Here is a 14,487-nt window from a genome sequence, read left to right as displayed (position 1 = left end):
ATATTTACTTCTCTTGAAGTATATGCAGTTCCTTAAAGTTTGCTTACTTACTATGACTGGTCTTTTAGCTGAATCTGTTGTGCCCATCAATACATCATCTGAATAGATAGGTTGACACACTTCACCCAGTAAATCGTGAAGAACTTTGGATACTTCATACAGAGTGATGTTTTTCCCTTTCTCCATTTCCTCTGGAGGAATAGGCCCTTCCTTTGTGAAAAGAATCTCCTTACGCTCACTGTGTTTATGCATAAGCAGGTGATAAATTAAGGAATGTTCAGGAACAGAACAGTAGAGCTCCTCCAACCTCTTGTAAGTGAGATACTCGAACACGCTAAGGCCATTCTCTATGAAAAGCTTCACAAAATCTGGTTTATCATTCACTAAGGCATCAGTCATTGGATCCTCTAGGTCTGTAAACTGGAACATAATGAAAAATATTTTAGGCAGCTTCATGTGGTTAACATTTCAAATATTTATTGACTCACATCTCCAAAACTCACTAAATATAGAATACAAAATAGAACATCATACATGGGGATGTAATAGTTTTAAGGTTCGTTCAATACAATGGGTAACTCATTTATACATTAAACATTGCCAGTTGTAAGCATATAAACCCCCTTCACAAATCTGTGTACTTTCTGGTACTCTTCCAGATGAAACAATTGCTCCTTGAACCCAAACGGGACCTCATAGCTTTGAATTTGGACAAACTCTATATCCATTCTTAGATGAAAATGATTTTTTTCAAGGTTTCAGTATTTCTTTTACATCCACACCATGCATTTGATCAATTTTAGCATTGTGAGAACTACTACAACCAATTTAAAAAAGCTTGCTTAGACCTTCAGGTGAGGAAAAAAGAATGGGAGCAAAATATGGCAAAAACTAGATTAAGAGATGTGCAATAATTACCTTCCAATGCACAACACTTTTGAACAGCTCACTCCTGGCAATATCCACCCGATTCCAGGCTACCGCCAGCTTCAGCTCATCAATGTACTCTATTGCATTGGTTTCTTGCTTTTTGCATGCTGAATGAAAAAAATGAATTCATTAGTCACTCTATAGGATCAAATAATATCCAAAGAGTTTGTGGGCTCCTCCCGGGACCCACTGCAGAAATCATTATAAGTGACAAAACAACATATGACAACGTAGACGTTTACTGTGAATAAGCCAATCATATTTTTACATATGGAAGCATTTATGTATTTTGTATTATGTATTTTGCCAGATGATGATGATGTCACAGAGTAACATAATGATCTGAACTCAGCAGAGACAAACCAGGCACCAGCATTTCAAAGTTTAATTGCTTTACGTGACATGAAAGGGTACATGAACTTGTAAGTCTTACTAATCATTAGCAAAAGAGGGACAGTATTATTAGTTAGGTAATTTAATGTTAACATCAGAGAACTCTAGTATGACTCCACTTGAACTTTTATGCTAGAAACACCATTGTTTATCACATGTATCTACAGTTCTTTGCATAAAAAGAAATACTTAGAGCTGCAAAGTGGTACAGCCAGTGCTACATGCTGGTTGTTTTTGTTTTCTATTAACTATGACATTATTAGATCTACCAAGATGATAATGTTTTTAGCTGGAATTTTGAGACAAAGTTGTTTTGCAAATCAAAATGTAGAGATTGACACAAATTGCACAAGAACACTTTTTATTACATACACTGTATAGTTAAGAAACAAGGGTTGGAAAACTCAAACAGGTCACCCAACATTTTAAACTCATACAGCTCTTACCTTTTACCAGAGACTTGAGGATGAGAGTGTCAAAGTCTTCTGTACCATCTTGGTGAACATCATATATAGTGAGCAAGTCTTTATGCTGCATGATATTCTGTGCCTGTAATGGCATGTAGGTGTAAGTATAGCATCTTAAGGATGGAACAATAGCCATTACAAACAGAAAGTGAGGCAATTATTTTTTCACAGCACAGTTTTCTTTTTTCACACCATCTACCATCTCAGATATCAGTAAATATTTGTCCCTTTACTTTGTTCTATCTACACTTATGATTGCACTTCACCATCCACCATCTATGCCTTCTGCTTCTTTTGGTCTTGTGTGATCTTTTCTTTACATAAACATGGAGGATTTTAGTTTGGGGATGCTTGTGGAACAGTGATCATTGTGAGAACTTGCCAGTAGGACCAGATAAATAGTGACATAATTGCAACATATAACAACAGAGTCATGCATACCAAAGAGAGAAAACACAATACTAATCAAAAGCAAGCAAATGCTATATTATGATGAATTCTGTTTTGTAGAATTCCATTTTGTAGGGACAAGAAAGCAAACAGGAATTCTGTAAAAAGTAATAATTTTAAGGAAAATTTACTGCTGGCACTTTAAAAGAGCATTGCAACAAGAATTTTACCTTTAAAGTCAGTTCAAGTCAGCTGTTTTTTAAACATTCTTTAGCAAACATGTTAAGATAGCTATATGTGATTATACAGTACTCATAAAAAACTTTTCTAATTGCAAAGGTACCTATTTTAATGTATATTTTACATTCAGAAACATGTACATTTATCCATATAATATTTATCTAAATGTTTCAAAGAAAATTAGATAAAAAGCAAATTACATTTTCTTCAGCTTTACAGAGATATTTAAATGTTACTTTGTTATTCCTTTTTTTTTTTTTTTTTAACTTTTTTCAATTTTTCAGCAACTTTGTATGGCCTTATATATATGAGTGTGTGTTTGTGACTCGCTCCCACATCCATTGTTATGATAAAATTTCAGCTAAAGGTCCTGTCATATTACATGTTTCTAGCAATCTTCAGTCACATACTTCATTTATATAATCTTACCTTTTGCCAATCATTTGCAGTGTACTTTTCAATAGAGTCCAGCTGTGGACTTCCAGAGCTCAACTCCATTGAGGAGGTTGTCACTTTATATTTATTATATGTTATTGACAACACCTGCTTACACTATGGTTAAGATTTGGGTTGGGGGAGGGTTATCTAATGTAAGTCAGGTAATCCAAGTGACAAAAACCTGCAATCCATCTGGCTGTCCAGCAGAGCTAATGAGTAGTCTGACATACACAGGAACTCAGTTCAACCAGTCTGTGACATGACAGGTTTGATTTTTTCTTAAGTTGTATTGGCAGGCTTTGTGTGTGCAACAGCCGAGAACCAATGAGTGCTCAACTGGATGTGCAGTGCATTTAATGCTGCTCTTAGGAACAAGGAACGCTGGTGTTTTGGACCTGGCAAACAGAATAGAGGCTTATATCTTTGATGAATTGCATTGTATGTATACCATGTGTAGGTTTTGGGAAAAAAAGGTACAGAATACAAGTTGTACTAATAAAGCTAATTCAATAAAACAGAATAAGATGTCTAGGCTAAACTGCCCACCATGGCCTAGTCATTCTGGGCCCCTAAACATCCCATGTCTCTAATTGGTTATCTCTCTCTCACCACATCACCACTTAACAGCTAATATGTGGTGTGTTTGTAATGGCGCAAAAATGGCTCCCATTGCATCATCCAGGATGGATGCTACACATTAGTGGTGGTTTAAATGGCTCCCCACTCACTAAAGTGCTTTGAATAGTGAGAAAGGCACTATATAAATGTAAAGAACTATTATTACTATTACTATTATTAAGAAATTTGGTAGAAGGGTACCTTCACTTCCGGTTGAAAGTACACTGTGCGCGTTGGGCTGCCGCTTCTCATCGGCGTCGTTGCATTTGTTTTGTTTTGTCCCGTCGGACTTGACTGCTCTTTTCGAATTTTTTTTTTATGAATGCCACTGGCGATTGCCTAGATCACATCTGCTTCAGTCCTGCGCAAGCTCTCTTCTTTCTCTCCTGTTACTAACTTCGCGGTGAGTATGAATTTACTCTTGCTTCGTTTGCAGTCACCAGTCTGAACTGTGAATGTGCAGCCTGCCCGCTGTGCTTTTTCTTTTCTAGCTGGTTATGCAGTGAGATTTGGGTTGGCTAACATGTGTAGCTGGAGTTAGCATGGGGTTGTGTGGCATTCTGTTCACTCTTGGCAGTGTCCACCGCTGTCTGGATATTCTTAGCCTGTTCTGTCTCTGGTTTGGAGTTGTGCTGTGTGTTGTCATTTGTACTTTTTTGGCAATGCAGCTCATAGATTCTCCATATGAACTTAAAAATCTTGACTGTCATCCACAATTGGTCTCCCTGACTTATAATTTTTGCCAGTCGCTTGGAATTACTCAGTATCCTCGCTATATTCATCGGTCTAAAAGAGGCCCCTCGCGGATCTATGGCTCAGGTGCGTCGATTTCAAGTATATTGACATCTGACGGTGTTCACTGGCGTAACGCTAGAGCTGCCCGAGGTATAGACATGGGCCATCTTTGTCCTCTTCAGGAAGTGTCTCGCTCCATCACTAACAAGACCTTGCTGATTAATGACCTCATCTCCCAGAAGCAAGTGGACATGTTTCTTCTTACAGAAACTTGGCAACAACCTGGTAACTATTTACATTTAAACTTGCTGTCTCCCCCAGGCTATAGCCACATATCTAAACCCAGGTTAACAGGAAAAGGGGGTGGCCTTGCTGTGGTTTATAGATCTACCTTGACAATGAAGGAACTCTCCTTTTTTGAAGTCACATCTTTTGAATATATTGCTGTTAAAATGGTTTCCTCCCCTCCTGTACTGCTGTTGTTAGTTTATCACCCTCCCAAATCTGTGGTGAACTTTCTGTCTGAATTTAATGAACTTCTCACTGTAATCTCATCTCTTTGCCCTGCTGTAATTTTACTTGATGATTTTAATATTCATGTTGATATCAACTGCTCTCTTACAGCTGAATTTATATCAACTTTGTATTGTTTTGACTTGACACAGCATGTGGATTTCCCCACTCATACTCAGGGTCATGTTCTTAACTTGCTTTGTTCAAATGGCTTGAATAATGTCTCTGTCTCAGGTTCACTCTCTGGTATTTCTGATCATAAGATTATTGAATGTAACTTTAGCATTATTACCACTACATCTGTAAAGAAAAAGTCTGTTTCTTATTGCAACATTAGGTCTGTTAATTCTGATTTGTTTGCTGCTTCCCTTCTGTCTTCGTCTCTTTCTGAATTGCATAGTCTTCCCTCTCCTGAAAATATGGTTTCCCTTTATAACAGCTGTGTTTCCCAACTGTTAGATAACTTTGCTCCTTTAAGGACTAGGCATGTTTCAGCCTCCTGCTCTTGTCCCTTGTACACCGGTGAGCTCAGAGCTATGAAAGCCACTAGGCGGCGTCTTGAACAGCTTTATAAGAAAATGGGCCTCATAGTTCATTCACAGATACACTGAGTACATACTTAAATATAGGGATGCCCTTAACACTGCTCGCTCCAACTATTATTCCTCTGTCATAAATGGCGCTAAGTCTAGGCCTAGACCTCTTTTTAGAACTGTTAATAAACTTCTCCAACCCCCTCCTCTAGCATATCCCAATACAGCTGAACATCTCCATCATCAAGACTCGCTTGTTTTTCACCTGTTGACTCTCTTGCCATTTATTAATAAGTCTAATGTCTCCTCCTGTCTGCTTGATCCTGCCCCCACTTCTCTGCTTAAGACATGCTCATCCATAATTAGCATTCCTATTGCCTCATTGGTAAATGCATGTTTCAGTTCAGGTTCTGTCCCTACTGCCCTCAAAACTGCTGCAGTTACCCCAATCCTTAAAAAACTTGACCTGGATCCTTCTTCTCTCTCCAGTTACAGGCCTATCTCAAATCTCCCTTTTTTGGCTAAGGTTGCTACACAACTCCATGCTTTCCTTGTAGATAATACACTCTATGAGCCTTTTCAGTCAGGCTTTCGTACACAGCACAGCACTGAGACAGCTCTTCTCCGTGTAGTCAATGATCTTCTCTGGTCTGCAGATTGCAGTTCCCTTAATATTCTCCTCCTTCTTGACTTAAGTGCAGCATTTGACACTGTTAACCATGAAATCCTCCTGTCACGTCTCTCTGCTGTAGGCATCTCTGGCTTAGCCCTTCAATGACTCACATCTTATCTTTCTAATAGGCAACAGTTTGTCACACTCGACCGATATAAATCCTCCATCTCACCTGTGTCACATGGTGTCCCTCAGGGTTCAGTCCTTGGGCCATTACTTTTTCTACTTTATATACTTCCTTTGGGTCAGATTATTTGCAGATATGGCCTTAACTTCCACTGTTATGCAGACGATATACAGTTATATCTTAGTACAGACTCCCCTACAGATTCACCTCCCAGCACACTCACAGAATGCATCACTGATCTTTAACTATGGATGGAAAATAACTTTCTCAAACTTAATGCCAATAAAACTGAAGTGTTACTGGTAGGTCCAAAATCCCAACTTTCTAAGGCATTCAATTTCTCTATTTCTGTTGATGGTACACTTGTCAAACCTGCTCCTGTTGTCAGAAATCTTGGTGTTTTGTTTGATTCATCGCCTAACTTTGAGTTACACATTAGGTCTCTTGCCAAAATTTCATTCTATCATCTCCGTAACATTGCCCGCCCACCGTCCATTTCTGTCCTTGTTTGATGCTCAAACTCTGATTCATTGTTTCATAATGTCTCGTATTGATTACTGTAATTCCCTCTTCATTGGTCACCCTTGCAAAATCTATACAGAAGCTACAGTATATTTAGAACTCTGCAGCTAGAGTCCTCACCCACACAAAGCGTTTTGCTTACAACTCCTCTGTTCTCTCCCAGCTTCACTGGTTACCGGTTCCATCAAGGATTAAATTCTGCTTCTCACCTTCAAAGCCCTACATAACCTTGCCCCCCTCTACCTCACTCAGCTACTAGCCTCCTTACACTCCTTGTCGCTCTCTCCGGTCCTTGAGCAGTAATCTCCTTACTGTCCCACGCACCAGACTCTCCACCTTGGGAGGCAGGTCCTTCAGTGCTATAGCACCTCAACTCTGGAACTCTCTTCCTCAGTCTCTCCGAGATTGCTCCTGTTTCTGCACTTTTAAATTGCAACTGAAAACTTTCCTCTTCTACGAACTTTTGTCATCTGTGTAATTTTTTTTTTACTCTGTATGTAAAGCAACCTTGGGTTTGTGAAAGGCGCTCAATAAATGTAACCTATTATTATTATTATTATAAACAGCATAGGCTGTGTGTGGTGGCCTAGTTTGATAGTTGCTACTGCCCTACCCTCTGATTGGTCTATCCACAGTCTGTGCAGGATAGGATTGGAGGGAAAAAAAAAGAGTGAGAATGGAGAGATGGGAGGATAAAAAGAATGCTAAAAACAACAAGGAGACAAAAACAGAAAGTTTTAACAAAATGCTAAAAGAAATAGAAAGAAAAAGCTCTAGCATGACTTTAAAGAGAGAGTGAAAGATGTATCAAAATGATGAAAAGACGAGGAAGGGGAAAGCCCCAGCAAAACAATGAAGTGGCAAGTTAAAAAAAAAAAAAAAGATAGGAAAGATGATTCAGGGTAACGAAGGTAAATACTGATCACACCAAAGTATATTCTCATAGAAATTGTGTATATCAAAAGAAACAGAGAAACAAATAGCCTGTTGATTGTTAAGGTGATTACAAGATGGGAAAAGTAGTGTGTCAAAGTAAGATGTGAAGAGAACTGAGGGAGGAGAAGAATCTACATAAGGAGGTGAATGAACCACTTCAGCGAGGTGAAGATACAAGTTCAGATCTGGCAAACTGCTGGTGAGTTGGGGTTTTTCCTGATGGGGTGAGATGAGAAGTAAGTGGGAGATAAGTGTGGTGAAAGGGAGAAAGTTTGTTTTGTTTTTTCCGTTTGTTTTTTAATTGTCTTGGGGTAAGACCTCAAGTGAAGAGGCCAGTTCTGTTTTTGTTTGTTTGGCCTCCACACACTCAAGATATGGTCTGGGGGTCCCTAATGGAGAGTGAATAATTATTACTGAACTTTATACTTAGTAGGCGGGTGAGCTCACAAGTAGTAATTGGGAAGACATTGTATATTATTGTAAATTATTTATTGTTCTAGGGTTTTATTATGTTCTGTATATAATTTTAAAAAATATTTATGTATCTATCGCTGATACTTTGAGCATTTAAGTAAATAAAGTTTTTTTTTCTAAACTGGGATTGTGTTATACTTCAATAGGCTAATTATTTCAAAGTAGGTAAGGAGGAGAAACTGAATGTTACAGATATTGCAAATGTGAATATTGGAGGTAGCAACATGATATTAAAGAACTGTGGGGCCTGCTCATTGATTAAAACGAGGGGTAACAGGGGTTACATATATATTATGACTGAAAGACAAAAAAGAAGAAAAAAGATTTAAGATTGAGGCTGAACAATCCATACCTGGAAACCATTTGTACAGCATGTTACCGACTGTCAGATAAAGGGAAGAGCTTGTGATCTTTGGGAAATGTGAACCTGCACTGAAATGTCATTATGGAGTCATGTAGTTTGTTATCCTCTGAGATACCTATTTATATAATCTAACATTCTTGGGTAATGAAATCAACACTTCAAGTCTGACATTCCCTCTGACTAGGGGCTATGTAATGTGCTACTGGCTTTAGCAAGCACATGATGAATGGTACATCCAGACCGATTAAAAGGGAATACCATATTTTAATCTAATTGAGTTTAACTGTTTTGCAATAAAAAGCTATGTGATTCTTTTCAATAAGCCAAACCAGTGTTCCAAAGAGCTGACATGAAGTTTAGCCACATTACAAGAGGAAAGAGAAAATATGTCTAGCTGATCCAAATGTAGGGCTGAATTGTTTGGAAGCTTGGCTTTGCATACTATACATTTATAAGTTAAATATGGCAGGTGGCACATGAAAAAGGGTGCAGTCCATGATGTGCTTGGGCAACAGAATTTAATTAATAGTTAATTAAAAATTAAATAAAGCAAGAGCTGCAAAAAATGAGAAATGAAAAGTGAGAAGAGCAGCAGAAAAGGATCCTCATCCCATTTTTTTGCCATCCCATTAGTAAATGAATCTCAAAAGAATGGTCTCTTACCAGCTCAGTGAACTTGGCCATATTCTGTCCAGGAAAATGCTTCTTCACTTTATCTTCCAGCACATCTGCCAGCCCTTCTTGCGTCACGACCTCATCATAGATATCACACAGGAAATCTGCCACTCCACCTGACCGAGCGACAATCATCCAGGGGATGGAGTTCTTCACTGACTGTTCTACTCTCTGCAAAATACATTATGCATTGTGCATGGTGTAGGAGTGACAAGCAGAGAATCAAGATAATATGTTTTTACAGATATGTGCAGAGAAAAAAAACTATTAACACATGGTCTTGGGTAGTGTATTCTTGGAAAATGCTGATACCTGCTTTTATATGCTTTAAATTTTGTTTTGGAACATGAGTCAGGGTACTCAACTATGGAGGTCATTGTTGGCTTTTGTATGTAAAACAATAGACACAGCATTCTGTCCCCTCCAGATACTCCAGTTTAAGAGGGATTCCTTCCTTAGGTTTATTATCATTAACTGATGGCTTTAATTACTCTGTTAACTACTTGAAACGCACCATTTTTATTACTATATTCTGCAACACAAATGTCTTCTCTGCCCAAATATCGTGCAAATTTGCTTCTTCATGAGCTGTTGTGTCCTGTGGTCTCAAACAACACAGGAAAATAAATGATGGGAGAGACCACCCTGCTTCATTTTTTCCTTTCTTTCAGCTAAATCATCTAACTAATTCATCCTGTCATTTCATAAGTAACAACATGGTAGCTGATGCTTACTGGTCCTTTTCACAGTTTGATGTCCTTTCCCTGCACTGAAAATGGAAGATGATCTCATTTATTGGTGATGCCCAATGGGAAGTCTCACTTCACTAAATAGACAGTATTAATCCCCTTAGTATTAGATCTGAGAGTCACTCGAGCTGTAAAAACAGTGCTAAAAGCGTTACGTTTCAAATGTCACTCAGGCAATGGTATAGATGTGTCTCGCATAAGACCTGAGGTTTGTGCCAACAGCATTAGTGCCGAGAGTTACTTGGGCAACGGTATAGGCATGTCTTGCATAAGTGTCAGGCCAGAGTATTACTCAGGCAACACTGTAGATGCGTCTTCTCCTAGACCCATAATGGTCTCATAAGAAACACCTCTCATTAGCAGTGACAACAAAGTGAATCTGTCTTCAGGCAGAGAAATTTAAATGGTCAGTGAAACAGAAAGTGATTCTGGGAATCTGAAAGTGACACTTGCCTCACTCGCACATGTGCAGTGTACTCCTCATATTTTTATTATTATTATTCATCATCATTATTATTATTTGTATCCTTATTGTATTTCTACATTTCTGACTTTTTGATTTTGGTATTTTGCATGTTTTACAATAGAAAGATGAAACTTAATAAAAATATTATTGTTCTAGCCAAAAAATTCAATACTTTTTACATGTTTTTTGATAAAAATTTAATGCTAAAGAGTTTAATTGGACAGGTGGTGGTAATTGTGTTAATTTACATCTCATTCTTTCAGCGTTCACAGAAGAAGGATTCCACACATGTCAGGGGCACACCTGTGGTACCTCCTTCCCCATGCCATTGGGGACACTGCCATCCCTCTCTGATCATTTCATAGTCTCATAACTGGCACTAGGATCCTGGACAGTGTAACACAGTATGAGAAGAATGAAGAACTCAGGCCAAAGTATAAAAATCAACAAACAGTTATTGCTTATAATGGAAAGACAGTTAGAACCAGAGTCACCTCTGTTGTTTTTAGTGTTACATAGTGAAAAGTGACATTGAAGTAAAATGTAGCTTTTACTGCAGGTATGTGCTTTTAATTTGGAATGTGTTCTTGACTTTTTCTTATTTTCCTAAACGCTTACTTATTTTCCCACTTCTTTCAGCTCTGAATTAGAATGAATAAAGAAGTTAAAAGTATGAATCTAGTAATGTCCACGTGCAAATACAGTATTTGAATGTACATAAATATGTTGCATCTGCATGCCTTTGTGTTTTTAGTATTGATAATTTTTATTTACATACCTATACAGCACTCCAAGTATGGCCACTAAGAATAGTGCCTTACACAAACAGGTAATGAAATGTTCTATATGTTAGCTGTGTGTAACAATATTTTAGTCCTTAGATTAAAGTAAGACAGCTTGAAAAAAACATGAACTGTTGAACAGAAAGGCATTAAGGGCATATAGCCTTCAGACCATTATGTACCTATGGTGAATGGGATAACATATACAAACCTTAACAAACCTAACATAGATACCTAAGCCACAAGTGGAATATCATAGACAAGAAGTTTCTCTTTTTCCTTATTTGTGTGTGTATCATTAACCTTTTTCCTTATTATTTGTGTGAACTGTTTGCTTTAAATTTCATTAACATCTTTAAAATGAAGACACTTGGAGTGTGGAGTTTTTGTTTTTCTTAAATAAGTTATACTACTTCTGGAATGCCTTTCTGGTAGCTGCATTTGAACTATTTGAAGTATTTGGAAACCCTCGACAAATGCATCTACATTGCCTTTTTTTGCTAGTAGCCTGTTCAGTTAATATATTTTAATTCAGTTGTATATTTGATTTGATAACAGAATCTGCAAGCATTTTAATAATTTCTCATTGCTTTAAAAATCCCTTAAAATAGTGTGTACACTTACTGTATGTTTAGTTAATTCTTTTATACTTTATATTAAATGCTTCTTCACCCCTACTAAATAACACAGTTTTAGTTAAAAAAAATGTAATATTCAATCTCACCTCCAGCATTTTTGGCTCCCCGGTGATCAACATGCACAATACTGGGATGTCGATGCTACCTTTCCCTACAAACCCAAAAACTATAGATTAGTCTGATAATATTATAGGATTGACATGTGATGAGAGATATGTAGTACATACCCCACACTCCTGTTCTCTGGTGGGAAATGTGCTTTTCCAGTCGTGTTAGAAACTGTGACTCACAACCGGTTTTACCCACAGTGCCATCATCCAAAAGCAAGAAGGCTGAGTAGTTGCTGTCCAGAGAGTGTCGGCCAGGTGGTTTTTGCATGGCATTGTACTTTGCTGGAAACGATCCCTGCAGGGAGATGTATAGGACATATGTAAATATACAATAGCTTTTCCTAACATGCATTTGACTAGTGCCATAAAATGAGTTAATTTCCAAACAATCAAGGTACTTTTTATGTTTTTTGTTGTTCTTAATGTTTGCAATCTAAACTCTAAAGACATATTACAAAAGCATATTGAAAATAATGCTATTTGTCATGTGATAGAAGACTGTATCCCTCACAACTCTTTTACCTAAAACCTTACAAGAGTAATTCACTGGTCTGATAGTCTACCCTTGTATTGTATTTCCTACTTACTTAATGTAATGCTGCTCTGTCCTTCATTTCCTTGAACCTGTTCTTCATATAATTAATTAATACACATTACCTCTCTCATTAGCTGATATAAATGGATGACATCCATTTCCTAAGTACAGGTAACATGAAAGCATACAACAAATCAATAACACCCAGCTGCCCCCATCAGCACTCTTTTTATATTAAAAAAGGTAATACAGTAGTTCTACATATGGTATGCGCATGACTAACATTTTGCACATGTGTTTATACTCGTATATGTTAATCTGTTTTTTTCATTGTCATCATTACAAGAGAAATGTCATGGTTTTCAACAGAAAAACCTGAACTTAGCCACAAACTGTTAATGAAAAGCTAGAGTGTGTTCCTTAATTTAATTTCTCTTAAATTTCTTTTTACATTTTTAAAATTTGTTTTTCATTTTATTACTTTCTTGTTTTTTAAATTATTCTGCCTCTGCTTTTGTTTTGTGTTTTCAATACACTTTAGAAACATCTGTAAATAAGTAACTGCAGTGAATAAATGAATCTGTCTCTGTAGTTTAACATACATCTCACAGACTTTGCTAAAAGGTAGTAACTGTTATAGATCATTACTAATTGCTTCTGTTTTGTTTAATCTTATTTGAAGAAAATAACATTCCAATCAAGTCAAACTTATAGAACAAATGACTTCAAAGTCAAACTAAAAAAAGATGAAAAGAACAACAACAAAAAATGGTTAAAAAAGAAAGCAGGAACAAAAAGAGACAAATCTTAACAAAATCGAATTCAATCCCCAACCAAAAGAAAGAGAGTACAGCCAAAAGCATGGACAAAAATTGTTAGAAGGAAGGAAAAAAGGAAACATTTTTCCACTGATATAAATGCTTATTCTAAAATTTTATTAATTAATATTGCCATACTTTAAAAAAACTTTTGAATAGATCCTCTGAGCAAGAAGTAGATTTTTTCAAATAGTATAGAATATCAGCTACCCAGTGACTTAGAAAAACTGGGTTGGGATTTTTCCAGTTAAGCTAGATAAGTCCACGTACTAATATTTTGGTATAGGCAATTATAATCAGTTTGTCCGTTTCCACTTTAAGCCCACCTGGGAATACACCAAATGCTGCTGTTAATGGGTTATAAGTGATTTGATATCACAGCTCTCTTATAAGCATTCAGAGATTTTTGCCCAAAATGATGTTAATTTGGTGTTCTCCCAAAACATGTGGTCCAGTGAAGCTGGGGCTAGATTTCAGCAAGTTGGATCTTGCCCTGGATACATTTTGGACAATATTAAACAAGATAAAGGTGATCAATGAAAGATTTTAAGTTGATTTATTGAATGCTTTGAGCATTCTATGTATGTATGGAAGTGTATTGGTATGGTGGCACGCATGGATGTAGCGGCTGTTGGCTTTCTGTTTCAGTGCTTGGTTGTATTGACATAACATGCAGTGTGTGCTAAGACAGATCCTTACAGTCATACGGATTTGCTTAATATTGGATTACGATGCCACATGGGCATTTTGGCCATTACAAGCAGTTACCAAGGATTCACAACATACTTCAGGATATAGCAATACCTCCATGGGCTCCTTGGATTGTTATCGGGTCCAAGAGGCGGTGCATATGGCATCAAGAACGCAAGCAGAAGCGAGGATGCCAGACGTGCTTATTGGTTAGGTTACCACATAAACCCCAAATACCAAGCATCTTCCCCAAAAATGCCATATCCATCGTCCACAAATTAGACGATTTAGAATTATTGATAACTGCAAACCTTTATGTTTGTGAATGTTGTGTGATGATTATTATGGAAACCTGGCTGCTTTCCAGACACCATAGGGAAGTTAATGGGCCGGAACTACATACAGCTTTGACAGGAACAGAGACTCCAGTAAGAAGAAAGGTGGAGGTATTTGCATGTATATAAATAATGACTGAAGAATAAAAAGTAAGATTTTATACACACACTGCTCTCCTGATCTGTTGATAATAACAGTTTTATATAGACCTTAATGTAGATCTTTTTATCATTCCGGTCTCCCGGCAAAAGACATCTTTCTCTTTGCCGGCACTTCCTTTATAGTGGTACTTCCGAAATGGGTGGGTTTCGTCTTGGCGGGCTATTGTGTACCTT

The 14,487-nt window shown here is 37.3% G+C and overlaps 1 protein-coding gene across 1 annotated transcript in view; it reads right to left on the bottom strand.

Moving 5' to 3' along the window:
• The window catches only part of trpm4a (transient receptor potential cation channel, subfamily M, member 4a), a 135,425-nt gene that overhangs the window by 56,059 nt on the left and 64,879 nt on the right, over positions 1–14,487 (bottom strand). Inside the window, exons 6-11 of the mRNA XM_028813580.2 lie at positions 11,891–12,068; positions 11,750–11,814; positions 9,017–9,199; positions 1,770–1,872; positions 919–1,037; positions 52–420 (exon numbers count right to left, since the gene is read on the bottom strand). Of these exons, the coding sequence (XP_028669413.1) occupies positions 52–420; positions 919–1,037; positions 1,770–1,872; positions 9,017–9,199; positions 11,750–11,814; positions 11,891–12,068 (1,017 nt within the window). The remainder of the gene's footprint in view (positions 1–51; positions 421–918; positions 1,038–1,769; positions 1,873–9,016; positions 9,200–11,749; positions 11,815–11,890; positions 12,069–14,487) is intronic.

The sequence above is a fragment of the Erpetoichthys calabaricus genome, chromosome 11 (genome assembly GCF_900747795.2).
Source record: "Erpetoichthys calabaricus chromosome 11, fErpCal1.3, whole genome shotgun sequence".
Classification (NCBI taxonomy): Eukaryota; Metazoa; Chordata; class Cladistia; order Polypteriformes; family Polypteridae; genus Erpetoichthys; species Erpetoichthys calabaricus.
Note: the sequence above shows the minus strand (reverse complement) of the source record. Positions and strands in the feature narration are given on the sequence as shown.